Raw genomic sequence first — 25,336 nt, 5'->3', positions numbered from 1 at the left:
CTGATCTAATTAGACAATAAATATTACATTGTATTACATCCATGAGGGAATCGCCTACAAACAGGACACAAATCACTTGTTACGTTAAAACATTCATAACCTGCATCCAAAAAATACAAGTCCTGTTACCCTACAACTACATAGAAGGCTTTTCATCATGAAGCCTCATGATCAGATATCCCTCTTGGACACAATGAATGATACGTGTGTACATATGTAAAAAGGCTGTTTCCCATGTGGAATAGAGGAGCTGTCAGTAAACCCGTTTTGAAATACAGAAAGGTTAGCATTGGTGTATCTGTGCCTATCAGATACAAGTACTTTGAAAATATAATGGATATGTATAGTCGTGTATTGCATTACTGTTACTCTATGCAGCAATGGCTAGAAAGCCAACTTAATCATATTACGGCATTTCTGATCATTTCTGTGGAGAAATTAATGTGGTACAATCCACACACTATCCAAGTTCCCTCCTTTCATTATAATGTTAACTTGGTTTATGCCAAATAAAAGGACATATCAGAGTCATAAAGTTAATGTTTTCTTGGTGTTGATATACAAGGTTTTTTGATTACAGCATTTTGGATGTAAGATTAATTGTGCGGAGCGACATGTTTCTAAAGACTCAGTGATGAGTTAACGGCCATAAAAGCTGCAATAACCAGGTTATCTAAACACAGATCTAGTCACTGGACGTGACACTGTATGAGTAAAAACCCCGTGAGCTGCAAAACAGCTGACGATCGTGTTCTAAAAACCAGTAAAGTTGCCGGTCTGTGGGGATTCTCAGTCATCTAGGTCATGGTTATGCCAAAGTGCTGTTCATTGGAAACTGGACTTCTCCAAGACGTGTCCCCTCTCCTCTGAAAGGCTTGTTCAAGCACAAGTGGCCACACTGTGAGATGAACCGTACTCGGGCTCAGATGAACTGAGCCTGGGAGCCCGAGCTGAGGGCAAAGAAAAGCTTTCAATACAGACAAATCGCTTTACACGCACACAAATGGGTAGGAAGGTAGAGCGGTTGTCCACCAAGCTCGCAGTTGTTGGTTCAATCCCCGGCTCCTCCGGTCACATGTTGAAGTGTCCTTGAAGTCAGACATTAAACCACAACTTACTTGCTGCTGGTGAGTGTTGGCCAGCTGCATAGCAGCTCCCCCATCAGTGTGTGAATGGGTGAATAAGAAGCAGTGTAAAGCGCTTTGAGTGCCAATAGGTAGAAAAGCGCTATATAAGTGCAGAACATTTACAACTGATTTGGAGGCTTTCCAGCACTTTTATTTAAAATCTAAGTGTTTTCTCAGATTATTAGACATGTACAGTTAGTTTTTTTAGAGTGAATACATTATTTTACATACACACAAATATTGCTTACAGTTACAGATTTGTGTACACACAAACAGACTGCAATAAAAATCCGAGTACAGACACACAGATTGAGACACACAAGTCTAAGTACACACGCACAAACCCCTGTACGCATACAAATAATTTTGCTACTATTCTATGTCCATGAGTCAAAGGGGTTAAATGACGTGTGGTCCCCTGTGTCCGCGGTAGACTAGAATCTCTCAGCGCTCATTCATCCCACTGCACACCCCATCGTCCTCGGGAGAACATGAGACGGGCTGTCGTGCTTTGTGGTGGCATTTTGACTTTGCACGTTTTCCTCTGCGTTTGCTCTCTGCCCTTACGAGACCAGAGGAGCGTCAGCAGGTCCAAGCAGCCACAGGTGGGTCAAACAGAGATTGGCTGAGCAGTGTTTGAGGCTTTAGTGCAGGAACAATATGGTGCGTGTGTTTAACACGAACGAAAGAACTCAGATTGAGAAGAACTGGGTGAGTCCATCATTCTGTGTGTTTTCCAATCAGTTGTAACCTACATTTCTCTTATAAAACTGTAGGTCTACTATAACATCTAAAAAAGTTAGAATAGTGAGGTTATGCTTCATTTTCATTTAAACGCAAAGTCAAAGACATTTGTTGGTCAACATGTAGCTCAAACCATGCTCTTTAACAAATGCTTGTATCACCTGCATGATGCTTGTGAAGGTTATCAACCTGTGAGACTTGCTAAAAGAAAATATCTGACAGCTAAAATGTATTTACCTGAGAAACTCTGTGTTCCTGTACTTAGTGTAACTTTTAATTTGTGAGTGACCCCACTGGTAGGACTGTTATGATGGTGAGGATTCTTACTGAGCACATGTGATCTTACAAGACAAACACGCATGGCATATTATTGTCCCGATGTTTAAACAGGAGTTTTAAACTATGTACATAAGTGAGAGCAGCATAAGTGAGAGAGCTGGATTATGCAGGCAGAGGTCAACTGGTACCTAGTGGAGGTTAAAAACTGAGCTTGTATGCTGACTCAGGGTAAAAGGAGCAAACAGCAGATATCGAGTAAGAAAGGAAGACTCACATGAGGCAAACACTGAAGCACTGAGCAATACCAGTGGGGCTTTTGTTTGAGTGTCTGCAGAAAACACCCAACTGTGCTTATTTAGCAACCAGATTACTTTATGAACAACTAAAACAACAACAATAATAATACTTCATTTTATTGCTACACTGAACCCCGAAGTGCTACACAAACAGATTAAAAGCAAGAATAGAACAAAAAAACAACCTGTTCATACACGATGAGCTGTCAGCCTGAACAGCTTGTTGGCATGTTACTATGTTTCCTGCTGCAGGAGAGTTTCCTTTTACACTTTTTTATATTTCCACTACTCAATTTGTTCTCATTACAATAGCAGAATTGACAGCGTTTAATGAAGTAATTCCTGCTGAGTTTAATGAACAGTTTAAATTCTCACTGTGGACGTCTGAAACAAGCATTTGGTTAATGTTATTTTTCCATATGTTAGTTCAGACATTTAGTCATTTGGTCTTCTACATTCACACAAACTACACACCTTTAGCTGTGATTAACCCAACTATCTCTGCTCTCACTATCATTACAAGTATTCACTTGCTGTCTACTACTTCAGTAATGGTGGCAGCACTTGACATTGGAACGCATGAACCAGCTAGTATAATATAAATCAGTACAGTGCTGTTTATACATACATGTACAAGTAATAACAATCCAATAATTGAAATGTACAACATGGCAATGAAAGAAAAAGGTACATTTACCTTGGTTAGTTAGAATTTGACAGTTTTGCCCTTTTACTGATTTTGAAGGCAAAAACTTGACTGAACTTAAGTAACATGAACTCAAGTAACTAAAGTACTGGGAGAAATCTATTTTCTCAAGTAATCAGGGAACATGAACAAATCAGAGGTTTACATGCACTTAGGAACCTGGTTACTGGAAATCCATAGTAATCGGATTTGTCCTCCACCTTGGATTTATTTCAAAGCCTGGCACAATTTTTTGCTGTAGAGTGACAGAAAATGCTGCTTTCTGACTTTTCTTTTTTGTGTGTGTGTGTGCTACATGGGCAATGTGCTTAACCAACAAGAAACCGGCTTTTCCGTTTACATGACAGTTAAGAAATTGGCTTTCCAGAGAAACCGTAACCTGGTTTACATGGAATGACCCAAAGGAAGTGTTTATCATGTGGTATTTGTATTCTTACTGAAGTAAAGGATAAGAGCACCACTGTGAGAACTACCTTTCACAGTTGACCTGTGATGGTCCTAAGATGTTTAATGAGAGATGTTTACAGTGGAAGATCAGCCTCAGTATCATCTCAGTACAAACTAATCCTCTTAATGGTGCAAACATTCTCGGGAAATTCATCCTGTGTGTGTGCAAAACACACATTGCCTACATGTATTGGGCCATTTTGTCATTTTTAAATATTTATCCTAGTAGATGTTTTCTACTATGTACATCATTTATCTCTAGTTTGCTCTATTTTTATCTGTCAGAGAATGTCTGTAGGAGTGAATCTTCTCACATGTACTGTGGTTGTTGAGGGAATCAGATCAGATTCTGCCCACTTTGGTTGCTGTATTACTGTTATTATGTGCTAGTTACTAACTTCCAGTAGTGTCAGATCAGCATCCTTGAAAACCTTTTATGACACACTATCTGTGTTGAAGTGCAGACAACCTGATGTCATGCCCATACAGGGAATTTCCAGACATCTGCTCATGGTGTGTAATGGAGCTTTACGGGGGTTTGAATTACAGATTTGCGTGTGTGGCAGGTTTTTTTTCAGTCGTGTGCATGTATATACCTGCAGGCATACATTGATTTAGATGTTTCAGACACTGCAGCAAAGACTCCCCAGTGTAACCGATTAGCTGAAACAACAGTGTTCCCATGTGAAGTCTGGTTCAGGGGGAGAAGCAGCAACTTCATTGTCCTGTAGTGACATGTTAGCTCCATCTCCAGGATTTCCGTAGCATGCTCAGTGCTTTGTTTCACTACAATGTAACCTTGTGTTTATAATGTTTGCGGAAACTTACCTTAATTCTCTCACTCCTCATGCATTAGGCTGTGAGTCAGCATGGCTTTTGGTTGTCAACTTTTTGAACAAATACGGCCATAATCCTTTAGCACTGGGTCCATTTGAAGCTTTAAGTCATTGTGGAAAATTATTAAGAAAACTACATGCTTCAGTTACCCTCTACTGAAGAGGGAACACACTCATTTTATTACGGTTAATATGACTTAAAATGATCTTTTTTAGCATATTTTAGCACAGAACAATGTCCAAATCCAATTTGCATGTTAAACTTTGATCACAAAATTGCCCTTTGGTTGTGATAAATAAGACAGGAAAACATTTTTCCAGTATTTCAGTTCCAGAAGAGTTTGTTGAATGGCCACTAGGAGTCAGGCTCTCATGTGGAGCTCTGAAGCCCTTTGCAGTGATCAGGCTCAAAATTTACTGGATACGCATTGGTTAAGAGCAGATTGTTAGGCCTTCTGGTTTTTCAAGTAAGTCATGTGGCGTAAAAACATATGCCAAATCAATGTGACCCCTGAAGGGACAAGCCAAAAGCCATTGATTATTTTTCATAAGCTTAAGCTTTATTTATTATAATTAAACATATCAGCAGGTAGAACTGTAAAGTCCCTTAATTGAATTGCTCTAATTGTATGTAATGTATTGGCTAATAATTCTGTTATTAGGGTGCTGAGGCAGTTTGTTTCTAAAAACATAATTAAAAAAGATGTTTCTAATTTAATGAAAAATCAGTAACTAAAAATGAACCTCAGTACTTTGTAAAAGTAATTACAGCTCAGAATTATCTTGGATAAAACTCTACAAGCTTCTCACATCTGAATTTAGGCATTTTAACCTGTCGTCAGTCGTCATTTGAACAGTCATCCACCAATCCATTAGTTGTCCAACCCTCGGCTCCTCCTCCACATGTCAAAGTGTCCTTCAGCAAGACACTGAACCCCAACTTTGTTGCTCCCAGTGAGTATAGGCCAGCGGCATAGCAGCTCCCCCATTGTTGTGTGAGTGTGATTCCAAATGGGTGAATGAGAACCAATAAAGATAGAAAAGTGCTATATAAGTGCAGACTTTTACTCGGTTTGGTTTGAATACTTAAAGTCATGACTGTATCTACTTTTTTATGTGTAAGTAATAAATATTTTATTCCTACAGAGCAGAGGAGATGACACAGAGTTCGGGAGGCATCGTCGCTGTGGAGTCCCAGACTATCCCACCTTGATGCAGGATGACCTGTTGAACTACAACCTGAAAGTAAGAACCAGACAGCAGCGCAGAAGGCGATTTGCTCTGTTTGGAGGGCGTTGGGAAAAGACTCACATCACTTACCAGTAAGAAACACAAACTATCTCTTTTTAAGTACATTAGTTTAATCAGGTACATGTTTACCACTTCACTTGTTACTGTTTTTAGTCAACAGTACACTACACTACTGAATATCCATAAAAAACAATGGAGATAACATATGTAGAGAATTTGATTTGTTTCTGCTGATGGATGCTGATCAGAAGTAGAACTGTGTATGTGTGTGTCTGTCCTGCACTTTTACCTCTGCTCCCTGTAACCTCACTGTTCCACCAGGGTCTAAGCTAAGCTTCAGTCCTCTGGTTTCCATAGCAGACCTCCACCTCTCTAGATTTTCCTCCACCTGCTCCCTGCTCTCGCTACAAATCACAATGTCATCTGCAAACATCATAGTCCATGGAGGTTCCTGTCTAATGGCAGGTTAGACATCAGCAGACATCTTTCATCAGCAGAGCAAAGAAGAAGGGGCTCCTCACTTCCCTCTTACTAATCTTTGCTACTTCCTGCTCCACACCAATCATCTCTCCTACTATTTGTTTTCTTTCACTTTCCTCATTCATCAACTCTTCAAAGTTCTCCTTCCATCTTCCTATCAAATTCCTGGCATCTATTAATACATTTACATCCTTATTTTTAATCACCCAAACCTGCTGCACATCATTTCTATCTCTATCTCTCTGCCTCGCCAACCTGTACAAATCCACCTTTCCCTCCTTACTGTCCAGCCTAGCTGTTGCCACTGTCATCGGTGTGTGAATGGGTGAATGAAAAGCAACATTGTAAAGTAATGAGCTAACTCCATGAGTGTCTGGCAAAACAAATGAATAAACTAGTGGATAGAACCCACTTCGAATGGTAAACTGGCGGCCGGACAGTCCTTATCCTGAAAAACCTCCAAAAGGGAGGAGTCCCATTCAACTACCACCCAATAACCTGGCCTTGCACAACATGGAAGCTCCCGTCAGGCATCATAGCGGCTAAAATGCGCAGGCACATGGATCAATACAGGACATAGAAAGGAATTGGTAGTAACGGCAGGGGAACAAAGCACCATATGTACCACCGTCAGATAGAAGAAGTGGCTGATACAAAAAAAAAAATCCTGTGGCTAGACAAAGCTGGACTGAAAGACAGCACAGAGACACTAATCCTAGCAGCACAACAGCAGCCTCTAAGTATGAGATCGATAGAGACTGGGGTCTACCATACCAGGCAGGACTCAAGGTGCAGGCTGTGGAAAGTTGCCCCTGTGACGATAGCGCACATAACAGCAGGGCCCCAGAACATGTTGTGCAGGTTGATTTGGCATGAGTCTTTACGCCAGATGCCCTTTCTGCGACTCGGGCTCCCTCTAATACATCACAATGCTGTGTCCAACAGGATTTTGCGTTTCCCCTGGCAGATGAGTGAGAGCAAAGTCCGCAGTGTCTTGCAGGAAGCATTGAGTGTTTGGAGTGCTGTGACGCCTCTGACATTCAGAGAGGTCATAAGTGAGAAAGCTGACATCATTATTGACTTCAACAGGTAAGAAATGGTCACCAGCTGGCAACACAACACATATGCAGGCTGGTCACAGACACTATGAGACAGCAAATTTTAGCAGAGACATGAACCAATGTTTGAAGTGAAGAAGTCACTTCCTCATTACATGGTGTTTGCATCCTGAGAGTATATGCTGCTAAGATTTTGCAGTTTCAAAACAAATGCACTTTCATCACTTACGTACAATAAAAGGAGTGCTTGTGTAGGTACTGGCATGGTGACAGCTTACCATTCGATGGTCCTGGAGGAATTCTCGCACACGCGTTCTTCCCCAGGACACACAGAGAAGGAGAAGTGCACTTTGACTATGATGAGCATTGGACAGTGGGCAACAATGTGGGTGAGTGTATTTGGATTACAATTTGTTGTAAAGGTTAAACCAATAACTTCCATTCGGTGCTATTTTTGCTCAAAGAGTAAAACCCACTAATTTGAATGTCTTTTGTTGTCAACTCTAGGAACCGATCTGCTACATGTGGCAGCTCATGAATTTGGCCATGTCCTGGGCCTGCAGCATTCGCTGGAGCCTGATGCTGTGATGTGTCCTTTCTACAGTAACTCCTACCCCCTGCAGCTGAGCGAGGATGACAGGAGGGGCATTCAGTATCTGTATGGCCCCCCTCAGCATGCATCACCCGAGACCAATGAGATTGACAATGAAATGGTAAGACAGTAAGACCTCAATGTCACCAGTCCGGAATATGCGTCTTCACATTTTAGTTCCAAAACAAACCTGTTGTTGTTCCCCAGCTGGATGCCTGCAAAACAAACTTTGATGCTGTGGCCATGATAAGGGGGGAGCTGTTCTTCTTTAAGTCTCGATATGTGTGGCGTATCCGTGATGGGAATCTACAAGCTGGTTATCCAGCATTGACTTCACGCCACTGGGAAGGTATTTCTGACCACCTTGATGCTGTGTATGAAGACAGGTCTGGCAACATCTGGTTCTTCCAAGGTGAGTCATAACCCAGACAAAAGCAGAATAGGACACACTTTGTGAACATGAGTGGTTGTGTCTTTGCTGGAAACATACCTCATGCTTCATACAGTAATAGTTCGAGTCATATAGGTTTACAGGAGGTATAGTACCCAGGTGGCTGGTAGTAATGAACTTTAGCAAGGATGCCCAAAGGATGTTTTAGGTTTAATTTTCTGATTTCCAGACATCCCACATCTTCTGGAACTTCTATATATTAACATTTGCTCCATGATCCCTGGAAATCCAGTTTCCCAGACATCTGATATTTCCTCTCTTCTTGTTATAAGTCAACCTATCACTCGCCTCTTTTTTCCACACTTACTGTTAAGACACTGACATAGGCACTGACAGCAGCAGCTCTGGTGCCATGTGTATGTGAGATCATCACCATTAGCTGTGGTTTCGGGTGCAACAGCCCAGAACCTTTAGGCCAGTGGAGGCAATAAAACTGCATTTCAGCCTGCTGCTTGGTTTATCCTTCTTTGGTGCTGTGAGCTGGAAGAGGTTGTGTCAAACAATGAATTGTAGAGAAGATGAACAAAAATCAGCTCAGGTAGAACCTATTGTTCCATCTAGTGGCCCTGTGCAAAAACAGTGGTCTCCAGGAGAAATACTGCAAAACCTGAATATATTAATAATAAATGAATGACTTTTTTAATGGAAACATGGTAGTTATTCAGGTTATCCCTTTAGCAGTAGCTGTTGATGTCCTTCATTAGTTGGGAGATGTAGTTCATAAAGAGAACCTTCTTACTGTGACAGGTGACAGCTACTGGGTGTTTGATGCTGAAAAGAAGATAAAAGGACCGGACTCAGTGCAGCAGCTGGGTCTCCCTGTTACAGATATCCAGGCAGCTTTGAAGTGGGAAGAGTACAGCATAGAGAAAATCTACCTCTTCAAGTCTACTTCTTACTGGGCCTTCAATCCTCAGGAGAATAAAGTTGATGATGTCCGTCCTCGCAGCATGCATGAGTGGGGAGGACTGCCCAGACAAATAGATGCAGCCTTTAGGGACATATACGGTAAGGACTAAGGTTATGAAAAGTTTTAAATGAATTGTCTCCACCTCAGTCTTTGTGCCTGGTAAAAGAGTGGATTCTGCTTTGACATGAAAATCCCCACTTGACTCTTGGCTTGTCTGCACTTTGACAGGGTATGCCAATTTCCTGAGTGGGCTGCAGTATTGGAAGTTTGATCCTGTGACTTTGAAGATGCTAGAAGGCTACCCCCGCAGCATTGGCACCGATTTCTTTGGCTGCTCTGCCTCCTAAAAAAGTTCTTACACATTTATCTACAAAGAGAAGAGCAGGGAGTTGAATGTTAAACCCAACGTTCTAGGTGGAACTGTACTCATGCCTCATGAATTTCATTTAGATGACAATAACTCAAAGTGTCAAAGGTGCTGTTCATTGACAATCAGACTTGAAGTTCTTAGAGATGTTTTACTTCTCATGGCTTCTTTACGTCTAGCAGACTGTTTGGTTGTCACAGGTATTTAAACCTAGAAATCCTTCGGTAGGCGGCTGTAGCTTAGTCAGCAGAAAAGTCATCCACAAACCAGAGAGTCAATGGTTTGGTTTACAATTTCCTACTGGTTCTATGACAAAGTGTCCTGGGGCAAGACACTGAACACCAAGTTTCTAATAGTGGTTTAGGTGAGTGCCTTGCACGGCAGCTGCCATAATCAATGTGTGGGAGCGAGTAAAGTTGAAGCAACATTTTGAAGTGGTTTGGATAAAAGTGTAAGCAGCACATTTACCATGAAGTGTATGTTTATGGTTATGAGTCTGTAAATCTGCCAGAGAAGGGATATCAGGATGCCAGGACTGAGTTGTAGAGGTGTTAGACCTAGCCCTGACATTCCTCTGCACTTGAGAACTTTAAGCAAGTCCAAGTTGCAACTGAACAGAACCTTTAGTCTTAACCAGTACCTACATGAGTGAGAATCCCCACAGAAACTGCAATGTAATTCTTTGTTGAAAAGAACAGATCTGCATTTTAAATATTTTTACCTCTTCCTGTATGTTTGCAGTCATTCAATAACTACTTACTTTTGCAGGGCTATAAATGATTTTGTCAGTTTGAGAAGAAAATAAGTCCAGATATGAGTCCCAGATCCCAGAGGACTGCAGCAGTGCTGGGGTTGGACCATGTTTGTCTGACACAGTCAACAAAAGAAGATCCACCTTTACAAAATCAATTTCCCACTACATTTTACTTGTTATTAGTAGTTATAGTGCTTTAATTACTCAACACAAAATGTTATTTTAAGTAAACGTACAGTTTTGTTTCATTGATTCTATTACCCAGCACAGCACTGTGTTACATCTTCTGTATATATGTGTGTGAAACAAGTTACCAAAACCTTCCAATTATTGTTCACTGTTCAGCTTTGTGGCAAATTACACACTAATCTGCAAAGTGCTGTGTATAAATGAAAGCTAAGCAGATGGTTGAGCAGGTTCAGATATTAAGCCCCAATATTTAAACTTCGCAATAATCCCCCTGGGCAGCACAGCGGTGGTTAGCACTGCCACCTCACAGCTAGAAGGTCATGGGTTCACATCCCTTGCAAGTCTGCAGCCTTTATGGAGTTTGCATGTTCTCCTCATGCTTCAGTGGGTTTCCTCCTCCCACAGTCCAAAGACATGTAGCTTAGGTTAACTGGTGACCTGGAAAATTGCCTGTAGGTGTGAATGTGAGTGTTAATTTTGTCTGTCTGTGTGTGTCTCTCTGTGGTGGCATTGCGATAGACTGGGGACCAGCCCAGGGTGGACAATGACAGCTGGGATAGGCTTCAGCCCTCCATGAACCTGAACAGGATAAGTGGTTCAGATGATGGATGGATAGATAGATAGATAGTCCCTGAGTTTTGCAATGACTAAAATGTCCTACACCACAATAAAATAGCATTAAAATAATGACTGTAACAGCAGTTTATAATGGTGCAAAGACAGAAATGGTGTTCTTGATATCAGCACTCTGAAGATACTAGGCTGTAACAGGTCACTGTGGCCAAGAGGAACAGCCAAACCACAGACCCTGGTGTTTGTGAATGGCAGCTTTGCCAACTGCTCAACAGCCACTTCCCCCACTTTTAGCATGAAATGTTGTTCTAAGCCTAAGAAGAACATGTTCTTCCCTAACTGCAGACTCAGTGTCTTTGCAGTGTCAGTGATGTGAATCAGCAGGTGTTAACAGTGTGCACATGCACTCACTCTGATGTGTTTGCTGACATTTTCTGACATGTCATCTGTTGCCATCAAGAAATCACATCCTGAATTTGTCCAATAGTTGTGTATATGACCAAATGTCTGCAAAATGAATGAGATTTCCATCATTCTTTATCCCAGATATTAACATGCTAATCCAGATGTAGTCAGCATGTTAGCATTGGGATTTTGAGCATGTTGCAGTTCTGACCTTAACCTGGCTGCAGAGTCAAACTGCGCTTCTTTAAACTGCATGGTAGTGAATTTGCACAAAAGTTATTCAGACACAATAACTTGTAGCTACTCAGATTGGGAGTACAAACAGTTTCACTTTTAGCAAATCTCGAATGGAAATCGGTTTCACCCAGTATGAACACGTCATTGCATCCATTAAAATGTATTAATGAATTTCCTAAAAGGTCTCTGTACATGTTACCTCTGCTCTGCCTTACATACTGTGTCTACAAATCTGGTACTTCATGCCTCCTTAGTTTACTTTGATTTGAGTCATTCGAATAAGTTCAGAGCCTCTGTTTGCTCAATTAAACTACAGACCATTTTACCTCAGCAGAAGAAAGAAAAATACTGTCTGGAAATTACTAATTTTTGCTGATGCAGTTGATATATGATAAAAAAAGATTTGAACATCAGTATTGAAAAACAAATTCATATTTAGGGTTTTGTTGGCAATGCAAAGTTCATTTACTATTCCTTGGTGTCCTCTGGTGCATTTTTTATAGATCTATACAGTCCTCATTATGTGTTTAACTGTTTTGTTTTAGTTTCTAATTGAAATTGTACCTTTATTAAAAGAAATCTAAGAAAAACACACAATGGTACTAAAAACACGTAATCAAATTTTCACTCAATTGCTAAAATTAAATAAGCCAAACCCAGTCACACAAATGACACCAAAATTACATTTTATGTATTTATTATGGCAAATGATCCAATATTAACTATTTACGAGAAACATTTGAACTGCACTGAACAGTTTCTCAGCCCTGTACATTGGCTTGCAGGGATTTTAGCTGACATCTTACAGAACCACCTCAACTCATGGATGCTGGTTGGCTTCCTGCACCAACTGCTCCTTTAGCTCCTTCCACAACTTTTCTATACAGAGCATACAGAAAGTATTTCCAGCATTACAGCCTTATTTCAAATTTGATTATTATTTTCCTCAAACTTCTACAAACAATACCTCATAATAACTATGTGAAAGACGTATGTTTGAAATCTTTGCAAATGTATTGAAAATGACGAAAAATACTCACATGTACACAAGTATTCACCGCCTTAGCCTAATACTTTGTTGAAGTACCTTTAGCACAATTACAGACTCTAGTCATTTTGATTATGATGCCACAAGCTTGGCTCACATATTTTTGGGCAATTTCTCCGGTTCTTCTTTGCAGTACGTCTCAACCTTCATCAGGTTGGATGGGAGTGTCGGTGCACAGCCATTTTCAGATCTCACCAAAGATGGTTCTGGCTGCGCCATTCAAGGACATTCACAGAGTTGTCCAGTAGTCACTCCTTTGTTATCCTGGCTGTGTGCTTAGGGTCGTTGTCCTGTTCAAAGATACCAGTTTATCTTTGAACAGGACAACAACCACAGCAGTCTGAGCTCCATAGCGCTCTGGAACAGGTTTCATCATGAGCCTTTTACTGTGGAGTGGTTTCCGTCTGGCCACTCTACCATGATTGGTGGAGTACTGCAGAGGTAGTTGCAGAGGTGGTTGTTCTTCTGGAAGGTTCTCCTCTCTCCACAGAGAACCACTGGAGCTCTTTCAGAGTGATCATCAGATTCACCTCGCTGACTAAGGCCTTTTGTCTCTCGATCGCTCAGTTTGACCTGCCAGCCCACTCTAGGAAAAGTCCAGGTGGTTCCAAACTTCTTCCATTTACAAATAATGAAGGGCCACTCTGCTCATTGGGACCTTCAATGCTGCAGAATTTGTTTTTGGGGACTTCATGGCTTGGTTTCTGCTCTGACATGCACTGCTAACTATGGGACCTTTTTATGTAGACAGGTGTATGCTTTTCCATCATGTCCAGTCAAATTAATTTCCCACAGGTGGACTTACATCAAGTTGTAGAAACATCTCAAGGCATGGCAAAGGCTATTAATACTTATGTAATGTGATTTTTTTTGTTTTTTATTTTTTACAAATTCACAAAGACTTCAAACAAACTTCTTTCATAGTGTCATCGTTGGGTATTGTTTGTAGAATTTTGAGGAAAATAATAAATTTGATCCATTTTGGAACAAGGCTGTAAGATTACAAAATCTGGAAAAAGTAAAAGCGCTGGAAATACTTTCTGGCTGCACTGTAGAATACAAGCATGGAGTTTACATTGCTTCTACTTGAGCCATTCTTTGGAACAAATTGTGTGTTTAGGGTCATTGTCTTGCATTATGATCCCCTTCTGTTGAGCTTCAGTTCACAGATGGAAATTTTGACAGTGTCCTGTAGAATTTGCTTGTTCAACACAGCATTCATAGCTCTTTGTTTGTTCACAACTCCTGGGGAAGGCAACAGTGGTGCTGAATATTCTCCATGTGTATATTATCTGACTGGCAGTTGAGCCATGACAAACTTCCTCAAATCTGTGTTGTTGACTCACACCTGCCTCTATTGTCCCCTTAAAATTGTTTGATAATCCCAGATGTTCAAAAGCTTTATTCATTTATTTTTTAATTAAGTAAATGCATAGGTGAAAATACAGAACAGAGAAACTGCTTCAGAGACTTTCACCACTACATTATACTTGATAATATATTGTGATATAATTTGCTTCATTCTTAGATATTTTTTGAATTATTATTTCAGTTTTAGTCTTTCTAGTCAGTGCAGGACACTGATGTTTGCATGGATTTTTAAAAATGCATATTAGTGTGGCTGCAAAATTAGCAGTGCAGTGTAGCTTGAACGCTGTCAGTTTTAATGTCTTGACAATACATATTTTGATGTACCTTCAACATATGATCAGTTAGAGAGATATAAATTTCCATTATCTGTATGTAAACAAATCTGGAAGCTTTTGCTTGCAATAAGTCAAAAAATAAACAAACATTTACTCTCAATGCTAATTTAATTCAGAGGTTCATAGTCCATCTCCCCATTTTCCTTGGAAAACAGTACAGACCCTAGTAGTTAACATTATCAGGAGGAATTCTGGGCGCTGTACAGGTCAGCTACACAACAAAAGAAGTGACCAAAAAACACTTTCCTTTCTATAAATCTCTGAGTAGACTCAGACATTTGCTGCACGTTTGAGGTGAAGATACTTTAGTGCCTCCATGCTGTTTTTTAATATTATTCCTTTAGGAATGATCAACACATCTCTCCCTCAGTGTTGAGTTGTTGCTTCGTAGTGTGATGTTCTATAAGAAAGAGAAAAACTCACTACAAACACTTGAGACCTGATTAAAACGTTAATACAAAAGGATCAACTCAAAAACATGTTAGCTTTTATATTACTTCAAAGCAAACCGAGACACTGAGACAGACACCGTTTTAGACATCTTGTACCTTTTTATTAACCCAAGACCCAAGTGGTCATATCAATGGATGCTTAGAAGACATTTAAACTGGTGGAATGGGAGTCCACCACACATATAATACAGAAAACTATTTAAAAGTTTCCAACTGGACAAATTATTAATTTATTTGAAAATACATGTGTAGTTTTTGTATTTTATATTTTCTCTTTTTGTGTTGAAATATAGTTCTTAAATGGCATCTCCTGATTAAAAATGTAACAACTTTTTTTTTTAAAATATTTTTTACTCTCCACATTACACATCTTGTAAATGGTAAATGGTCTGCGCTTATACTGCGCTTTTCTACCTGTTAATACTAAAAGCACATTACACTGCTTCTCATTCACCCATTTTACACTTGCAATCACAGACACACTCAGAAACTGATGGGGGCCAACACTCACCGGGAGCAACTAAGTTGGGGTTCAGTGTCTTGCTCAAGGACACTTCCACATGTGACTGGAGGAGCCGGGGATTGAACCAGCACTTTGATTGGTGGACGACTGCTCTACCTCCTGCGCCATAGTCACCCACATTTACTCTTGTAAATACTCTTATGATTCCAAAATGCCTTGGTATAGTAAAAAGGATTCTTCCATTAGACAACTAGTGTGGCCTAGTTTGTTTCATTTATTTCTGGATTTACATTATTGACAGTGAAACACTGACAACACACCTATCACCACCTTTTGAAATTGAATTTAATGCCAACAGCTCAAAAAGTTGGGAGGAGGGAAAACAAAAGACTGGAAAAGTTGCATAATATTATTCAAATTAAAATCATCCACAAAACATATTTCAATCGTTGTCTTTATTTTGTTTGGCTATTAAAAAAATGAGTACACTATATCATTCTACAGAGTATGTTGAAAAGTCATTATTTTAACATAGCACTGGTTCTCTCTTTACTTACTACTAAAGCACTCAGTAAAATAGAGGCTCCAGTCTGGTGACGCTGACGCTATGTGAGGCACAGTACAAACACAAGCAGCAGTGGGAACAATTCGTCCCTTACGCACAGGGTACAGTACTGTACCTATATTTCAGCATGCAGATGAACACTGCAGATAACTGTCACTAACCAAATTAGAACGGAGTCTACATGCTTACATCAAACAAACGCTCTGCAAACACGTGACAAAACCAAGCTACTGCCACCGTTTAAGGACCTGTGTGGACCGCAGCGACTTGGAAGTAACAATGGTGTCATCTTAATTTACATACACACACTGGTTATTTTAGTTAAAAACACCAATACCAGTCTCCCTCAAAGCAGAGTTGCCAGATTAGTGTAACGGAGCAAGTACTTCACGGATTATTTGTACAAATAAATCTAATTCAGTCAATGCAATGGTAATGCTGTGTTGAGTGAAACGTTTGACTTGAAATGTGTAGTGTGAATGTTGCCTGTTGTGATGTTGTGGTTGTCCTGATTAACCACAAACACTAGTAAGATCTGAGTTGGTGCTTATACTGATGTTGTTAAGGCGAATCCACCATAATGGCCTAATGAGCCAAAACTTTATGACCACTGATAATGCAAATAATTTTGAACATATCCTACGAGTGGCATACTGAAGTCTGGGGTGTATTAGACAATGGGTCAATAGTTGGAGTTGGGAGAAATGGACAGTCACAAAGTTCTGAGTGACTTTGACAGGAGTTAATGGTTATGAATTGATGACACAATATTAGGCAGTAGTGGGCACAATGTTTTAACTTATCAGGGACTTCATTTACATGCACTTAAGTAACCAGGTTACTAACAGTAACCTGCTTTCTTGGGTAATAGTGGAACTGAGTTTACATGCATTTAAGAAACCTGGTAAATGAAAACTGTGTAAAGATAGAGCAGATGAGTAATCAGATTTTTCCTCCACCTCAGACTTATTTGAATTGTACAGTGATGGGAAATGCCTTTTTTTTCTTCTTTTTTAATGACGGTACATGGGAGTGAGGGGAGAAAGACACGCAGCTATCACACAGCACAAACTGAATAAAACAAATGTTAAATTTTCAGTCTGACTTGGATTAAAATATGAGGTGGCATTGCCCTGTTCTCTCCTTTCATTTAGCCTTTGGCTAAGACGCTTGTTCCCGTCTGCAGCCTTTATTATGCACATGTTTGTATAGAAAGCCAATTCTCCTGGAGAAATCTACTCAAGTAAAACAGATTTCCCTAATCCCCTAACCCATTTTCAGAAACCAGCTCTACTATTTACATGAGAGTTAATAGGCTTTTAGGAGAAAGTCAACTGTAACGTGGTTACTGAAGTCCATGTCATTGCACTGTACATGGACTTGAGTGTATGCTGCAGTGGAATGCCTGGATGTGTGTGTTGTATTCAGTCAATGAGGAGCCTTTAGAAAATGACCACATGTCTGTGTTCATGCTCACCGGAAATGTCCAACTGCTTCAAAGGTGATCTACAAGTAGCTGTCTGTATATACTAATACAGAGTAACAATAGTCTTTAGAGAACACTTTCATCTGATGTAGCTTCACGGGTCTTTCTACCAGGACGGAGCAGTGTTGGCCAGTCGTCTCATTCGCCTAGAAAAACGTTATTCACATTAATTCAAAACATCTGCAAAAACGTTTGGAATGATCAGTTTGTTTATCAGCACACATGTTGTACAGGTAAAACTCTCAGAATAATTGTAGCATGAGCTCTGCTCTCAATCTCACATTAAGTCACAGAGATTGTGTTGTCTAATTGTTAATTACTATGCAGGAGTGGGATGGAAAGGATGCAGGAAAAAGCGAAAGCTGGCTGAATGGAGGCTGCTGTACAACAACCATTTGTCCAGTTTACTATAAAACCTAAAGCTGTTCTGGTGGACTGTCTGACAGCAGCCCACACTCCCAACCCTCCCCTCTGCTAGGAGTGACAGAGAGGAGGATGAGCATCAGTGACAGTGATGGATTTCTACATTTATTCTTTTAAAACCTAACCCAGTTATTAATATCATGTTATTTTAATGTAGATTTAATGTTTCATTAAAGTGAAATAAATAAAGCAGTTTTAGAGCAGTAATTCAGCTGCTGAATGATCATCGTGGAAGATGCTGCTGTTGAACTGTTAGAGCTGATTCTGTACATAGCCCAAGCTCATTTATAATAAAATATTAGAAACTCATAGATTATTCTCTCATTAGCTAATATTAAATTGTATTTAAATTGTATGATGCAAAAGAGTACAACAAATAGAAACATATCAGCAGTATAAATTGACCACCAGTCTCCTTGCTCTTTAAAAATCAACAACATGGGATGTGGGAAAACCCATATCCGTCCAAAATCCTTTTTTATCAGTCTGCTGTATTAGAGACTACCGCAATCAAATTTAACTGAACCTTGAATCCACTAATCAAAATCGTGGCACAGCTTGTTGCTTGCAAGTTGTTTTAATGTTTTTATAATTTCATTGTTTAGGATTAAAGGACAGTGTAGTATTTTCTATCTGTAGATTTTAGTTTAAAACCATCTTCATTTGGAGACAGAAGTAACAGAGAACCACAGCTAATAAATACCAAATGTACCAGCTGACAGCCAGAAGCTAGAAACTGCTGGAATAAGTATCTTTACCCCTGTGTGTTAAATGTGGAGAGTATCTGATATTCACTGCATCATCATATTGCATATTACACTATTAGTTCTTTGTTGGCCTTATTCTGTCCCACACTATCACCACAAATACATAATGCAAACCTAAGAAGTTTCTCCACCATGTTTAGGCTTTAGCATTCTGGAATAATGCATGAACAAGATGAAACAGCATCAAAGAGAATGAACTGTGAGTTGTGTATATCTGACACCTCACCTTGTGTTCCTGTCTTGGTCTCTGATTTTTTTCTCCATTTCGGCATCTGTGAGAGTCTCCAGCAGGGGGCACCACTGGTCAGCATCTCCTGTGTTGCGAATGGCAATCTCTACTGTGGGGAGCGGGTTCTCACTGTGGGCAAATTACAAGCATTACATTATTTAATCAGTCCACCACGACAGAGCAGCTCACTGTCAGGTAAAGCATGGTCAATATTATTGAAAATGAAAATAGATGTATAATGTTCTGTCAAGTCTTTTTAGTAATTTCTTCGTTCAGTGTCAAAAAGTGTGTTCAGACTATTGCTCCCAATGAGTACATCATCGTTGTTAGTGTGAGGGGTTGGGTTACCTGAAGGCGTAGGTCCTCTGGTGCCAGCTTAGCTGACCACGAATACTGTAGGCGATGGTGGTGACAAACTCTCCACCCAGACCTAGCTCCGAGCAAAGCTTCAGGGCAAACGACTCCGGGGAGTTCTCTCTCTCTGACATGTCCCACTCAAACTGGTCCACCAAGGAGATGTTACCCACGTGGATGTTCAGCTGAGAAATACATTTCAATGTTTTTTTTTTCTCCACAAAATGCCCTTTGTGCAACCTAACAAGCATTTCCTCCATAGACTGAGTTTTATATTTCACGACATATGAATGTGAAGCCCAGCTCCCCAGCCAATAATAACCAATGTGGAAGAATCACCGGGCTTGATATTAATACTTGCTAGTTTGCTAAATGCTGGTGGATTTCCAGGCAGTACTTCTAGCTATCTATGTGTATATCTATAAAGTATATAGATCACTCTCTGCACATACATTATGAATCATTCCAGTATATTTCAGATCTTCCACAAGTTCCCCAAAAAAATGTAGTTAGTTTAACACTCACCTTGATGATGACTCTCTGGTCTGCCTGCTCTTCTAGTATGCTGTCAGTGGGGTACGATTCAATCTGTTGACGGATGGCTGAGGCAATGGCAGGTACAAAGGCCAGAGGATTCAGGTCCAGGTCATCACATAAAATCTCTGCAAACATCTCTGGGCTCATCAGTTTCTCTAATGGGCAGGGGGCAGCAGACACAGCAGATACATTTATGAGGATTCATGAAACAATATTGTGTGGTTGGGTATTGGATATTGGCAAGTTCCAACTACTGTACCATTCATGTTCCATGTGAAGGCATCTCTCAGTTTCTGTCCATCTATCTCCATGTCGAGACGAATGGGAACCAGAGCCTCAACCTGGGCTGCATTCTCATGGATTACTGCAGGGTCATGGTCATCAAAGCTAAGTGAGACACCAGATCTTAGTGGATTATTATTAGTGAACCAATCAATGTTTTTTTTTTCCTCCTTTAATATAATTTATTACAGTGTTCTTATCAAATGCTGGCGCTATGAGGCTAGTGAAAACTGAAACTAGTGTTAAATCAAAGTCTGGAAAATGCATCAGACCCCCACCCCTAATATATCTTACCACAGTCATATAACAAAGGTTCTGTAACTTTGCAAAACACACGATCTAACATTCCCACCTGAGTCATTTCATTATTTCAACATTATTATTTACTCTTCATTTCTCTCAATAGCACTGATCCAAGCACCTTCCAAAGGATATGTGCAGTGTATGCAAGTGCTTCTGCACATCACTAGCTGCTTGTCTGCCCTGGGAGCATGTAAAGGTAGTTAAATAATCAGGGACTGAGATTACGCATTTTGACATACTTGCTCTTTTTGCAAGTAGCCGAGATGTTTGACTTGACCGGTAGTCAAATTTACTTGTCTGAAACATAAAATGTAGACCTGTTAAAAAGATAAATAAAATTAAATAAATAAAATACTGAACAACTTGCAATTTATTTGGTAGTTTTTCATTGTTACTGATCCTCAGTTACTAGCAGATCGTCCCTTAGAGATACATGCAGGTAGAGCCTGTGTTTTGGATAGTTATACATAAACTACTTCAAACTTCACAAAAAAGTATTACCAGTCACATGATTTTTTGCGATCTTGTCAAACTATTATATATAAATATGCCAGACTATACATATACCAGAAAATATACCAGACTTTATGGATGCTGTTTTTAAAGGCATGGAATTTTTTTCATTTTGGTGGAGTTGATGGATTAAGTTTGCTGCTCACACGAAGACCAATTCATGACACTCTTTCAGTTTGCTAGTTAGTTTATTGGCAATATTTAGAATAATTTTAATGTAAAAGTGTTTTTTTCGATGGTGAGAAAACTTGTTGACTGCTCAGTAACGTTAACTGTAGAAGCGCTGTACTGCTGTGGCAGTTTCATATAATATAGCTTCATAAAAGAAGTTAAGGTTTGTTTTAACTGTGACAGAGTCTGGTCTTTCAGAGGGGAGACGTTTAATGACTAATCTGTTTTTGTCGACGCATTGCTAAACAATCAGCAAAATGTGAAGCTACTCCACAATTATTTTCTAAAATTTGGTAACAACACAGATGTTTTGCCACAATTATAGAGAGTGAATTCTTCGTCTATAGCACTGATTCAGGTTAATAGAGCTTCATGTGATACTGGAGAAGATAGTCAAGGGTAGGACAGCATCATATAAAAAACAAAAAGACCCTGAAGTCAGATTGTGGCACAACGTGGACAGCTCTATAATGAAATGAGATTTTGATCAATTTGTAGTGGGGTGACACACAAACTAATGTTTGGGAAACACTGTACACCATCATATTTATTTCTCACCTGCCCAATCAGGTAACGGCGTGGCACATTCGACTTGCCCAATCATAGAGTTTACTACCCCATGCAAGCAGACGGACAGAGGATAATGTCGAACCCTGATAATTATTATCATCATTATCTTTACTGGTGCTCTTTTTTTGCTTGATATGTACAGACACACATTCTCACCACAGGGGGAAGGTCCTCTTCTTGTCACGGCCCATTCGATTGCGGTTGATGGTGGTGGAGCAAGGCACGGCATCTAGATGGTGAGAGCTGTTGGGGAGTGTGGGGACCCATTGACTGCTCCTCTTGGCTTTCTGCTCCCTTTAGAGAAAGGACAAATACAATACCCTGTCAACAATGTGTAACTTTTGTTAGAGAAATGTGGCAGTGAGTTTGTCTGAGGAAAAAAAACAACATACACAAATGCGTGTTACCATAATTATCACCTTATTATAAGCAGTTAGTACATCCTTGAGACCATGTAATTCTCATAATAGATTTCTATATACAAATTAGACATGACATCGGAAGAGATGATTTTAAAAACAGAAAATATACAATCACAATGCCCATGTGAAGCTAAAAATAGATATCAATTTGCATATAACACAATATAGCCTTAGAACTATGAGCCTGCTGGGCATCAAACTGTTATTCTAATGCGATATGTTGGTTCTTCCAAAGTCACATTGAGCTTGTTGTCATGGTAACACTTCCTCTTGCTCTGTCTCAGTTGTTAGTAATCATAATGTTAATTTATAAATGTATGATTTATGATACAAAATGAAAAATATATCGAGCAACACACATCCACAATACATGTGTGGGTATCTGCGGATAATAATCAAAATCCAATATTCGGATAATAGAAACTGTGGATATCTGAATTTACATTTTTACATGTTACAATTTATTTTTGATATTTAAAATGACAATATGGATATTATTTATTATTATTTCTTTATTTATATATATGAAGTACACATTCAGAGACGTCTGAAATACAAAGTAAAACAAGCTTTCAAGAAAATGTTTACTTGATTTGTAAAAAAAAAAATTTAACAGCAAGTCGCACAGTAATGGGCTGGTCAGAGTCAGCAGAAGTTCTTAATGTCCGTATAAACCTGACGAAACCTTTATGTGCTTTATTTACATTGTATGTCAGAAACCTGTAGGGGATGAAGCATTTGCTACATCGAACCTAATGAAAAACGTTAACTGAGGGGAACATTCTCCAACTAGCTTCTCAAGATGAGAGCAGTATGATGCACTTCTTGAAGTTAGACAAAATTTACCTGAGGTAAGCTGGGGGCTCTGTGCTGATTGACACCGCCTTGTATTTCTCATCATTACCCTCGAAGATCTCTTCACATTCTGATGCCTTCAGCAGAGTAACACTAGTGGCTACAGATTGACAGTGGGTAAGGAAACAGAGATTTTGTCAACTCCAGCTCATCTTTGAGGCCGTAAATCATGTTGGTACTAAGCAGTTGTAGCAGGTGCATTTGTTAATCATTCTGCCACTACTGAGACACTGTGTTTGGACTTACAGTGTTTCTCTTGGTGGATTTCAGAACTTGCATAAATTACCATGCTGACTATAACAGGCATACAGTTTCCAGTATGCCAGAGGATTTATCAGATGAAGTGCAACAGAAATATGACTATGTAAATGACAAAATGAATAATCTGCAAAATTAATTACTTCGACAAAATTTCCATATAAATATTGTTTTTATTAGTTTCAGGTAAATATATGCAATAAGTGATCATGTGTGAGAGGACATGTTGCAAGTTTGACCTAAACATTGGCTTTAATCAATATTAGATTTTTTTTTAATTAGCAAGATATGGCATTTCATACAGTACAGCTCCTTAAAGGAGCCTTTCAATTTGACTATGAGTGAGTGTAAGAAACAAGCTGCTCACCATGTGATGATGCTACGATTTTCTTCCTCTCCTCTACCGAGGCCAGTCTCCTCCATAAGGATGGATATCTTTTATACAGAGAGCCTCTGAACATGCGCAAATAGTTTCCAACCTAGAGAGCAGAAGTGGACTCAGAGACTGATCCAAAAATGGCCACTAAGTTTTTATCCTTCTGGACAGGTCTGAATAAGTTTAACATATGACATGAAGCTGTCCTCTCTCTTAATTCAAAATCAGCTTGAGCTCTATCACATTTTAGGTAGGTGATTTATTAATCATAGTGTTTAGTTTGATGGTCAGATGGCCAAACCTTGATCATGTGATACCACAGAAACCTGTGCTGTTTGAGTCCTTTCCTGACATGCAGCTTACCACAGCTATTCATGTGACCAAATCACTGGTTATCCTAATATGTGATAATTATAATCACATCTGAAGATCATCTCTGGTACCGAAATACTAATATTTTACTAGCAAGAAACTGAGCTCAACAGCAACGTTACACTATGAATCACTGTTGTCTTATAAATAATGCTCATTTATTTTCTTTTTTGGCAAAGCAATGAGGAGTCATCTGAAAAGTAAGTAAACGTAAACTCACAATACATCATCTGAAAAATTTGACACGTCTCAAAAACTTTTAGTTCAGCTTGAGGACAATATACTTTTTGACTTTTCAAAATAAGTAAGTAAATAATAGAAGTGGTTCAGCTTCATTTATTTTGGAAACTCTAACTCTTGGAGAGAAACCGGTACAAAGCTTCAAATTATTAAAAACGCATAAAGGCTTGAAGGCGGGTTACAATTTTCAACCACACTAAATTAACGGTAGTGCTTTTTTGTACGTAACGTAACGTTAGTTTTAACCCTAAACAGCGTCAATTGATGCAAACTGGAATTAGAAGTTACTGTAAAACACCAAACGCTGTTAGGTTAGCGGTTACCTTTCTGGTTTGAAACAGTACACCGATGTGTTTACCTATGCTTTTACCATTATTTCCCGTACATCAATTTTGGTAATTCTGGTTTAAGAAGCATCAATTGTGCTCGTTAGCATGCTAACTAGCTCGCAGACTGGATAACTGCATGGGACTTGCATTGAAAACCAATGAAAAGATATTTACATACCTCCGATCCAACCATGTAAAAGTCTCCATCTTGTTCTAGCTGAAATTTCACTGGCTTCTGACCAAACGTTTTACTTAGAGCCAATTGCATCTTTACACAATCACTAACAAGCTGAATAACTAATAACGTCCACGTTAAGGAGCAAGTAGCCCTGTGTTCTTCTGATGTGTTCGGGGCCTACAAGTAAGGTGGGAAATCAGAGCGCTCTCTTTCTACGCAGAGTTCACCTCAGGTTTTCTGTTTTTAAATAAGAAACTAGCTTCAATCATGTCTTACTGAAATCTACAATACCCGCGGTGCACGGTCATAGTATGCTAAATAAATACATGCAGTATTTGGCTGTTGACACGTTTTTCGGAAAACCCCAATACTGCATTGGCCTTGCTCTTGGTTCCTTTCGATGTAAAGGAACAATTTTCAAAGTGCATTAGCGCCCCCCACTGATTAAAGTATGATAAGACGTAGCCCCTCCAGAACTGTAACATCAGCTCTTAACGTCTAATGCTGTATATGGGAATTATGTTACATTCATACACTTCAAACTTGGATAAATAAACGTAAACATAATAGTAAAATACATTAATATATAGTTTTTTTTATAGCTTGATTAGGATGTGTGACAGGTCACTTATAATGTAACAGTGATTATAATTGGGAAATATAAAATAAATTCAAATTTAGTCAAATCTAATCTATCTTAATCTATATCTTAAGGCAGCAAGGTGGTGGAATGGT

The 25,336-nt window shown here is 39.4% G+C and overlaps 2 protein-coding genes across 2 annotated transcripts; one reads left to right on the top strand and one right to left on the bottom strand.

Moving 5' to 3' along the window:
- The first annotated feature begins 1,593 nt into the window (after positions 1-1,593).
- LOC137103550 (stromelysin-3-like) lies at positions 1,594-15,745 on the top strand. Its single transcript, XM_067484013.1, has 8 exons — positions 1,594-1,732; positions 5,582-5,757; positions 7,112-7,255; positions 7,480-7,613; positions 7,732-7,937; positions 8,024-8,228; positions 9,015-9,275; positions 9,406-15,745. Exons 1-8 carry the CDS (start codon positions 1,619-1,621, stop codon positions 9,522-9,524), a joined length of 1,359 nt encoding a protein of 452 aa, XP_067340114.1. The 5' UTR covers positions 1,594-1,618; the 3' UTR covers positions 9,525-15,745.
- A 62-nt stretch (positions 15,746-15,807) lies between these two features.
- On the bottom strand, positions 15,808-25,015 carry LOC137103551 (SWI/SNF-related matrix-associated actin-dependent regulator of chromatin subfamily B member 1-like). The gene is made up of 9 exons (XM_067484015.1): positions 24,602-25,015; positions 23,474-23,585; positions 22,840-22,948; positions 21,728-21,865; positions 19,992-20,119; positions 19,721-19,887; positions 19,190-19,380; positions 18,839-18,970; positions 15,808-17,568 (listed from the first exon to the last, which is right to left on the bottom strand). Exons 1-9 carry the CDS (start codon positions 24,689-24,691, stop codon positions 17,529-17,531), a joined length of 1,107 nt encoding a protein of 368 aa, XP_067340116.1. The 5' UTR covers positions 24,692-25,015; the 3' UTR covers positions 15,808-17,528.
- Positions 25,016-25,336: the final 321 nt, after the last annotated feature.

Source organism: Channa argus, chromosome 18 (assembly GCF_033026475.1).
Source record: "Channa argus isolate prfri chromosome 18, Channa argus male v1.0, whole genome shotgun sequence".
NCBI lineage: Eukaryota > Metazoa > Chordata > Actinopteri > Anabantiformes > Channidae > Channa > Channa argus.
Note: the sequence above shows the minus strand (reverse complement) of the source record. Positions and strands in the feature narration are given on the sequence as shown.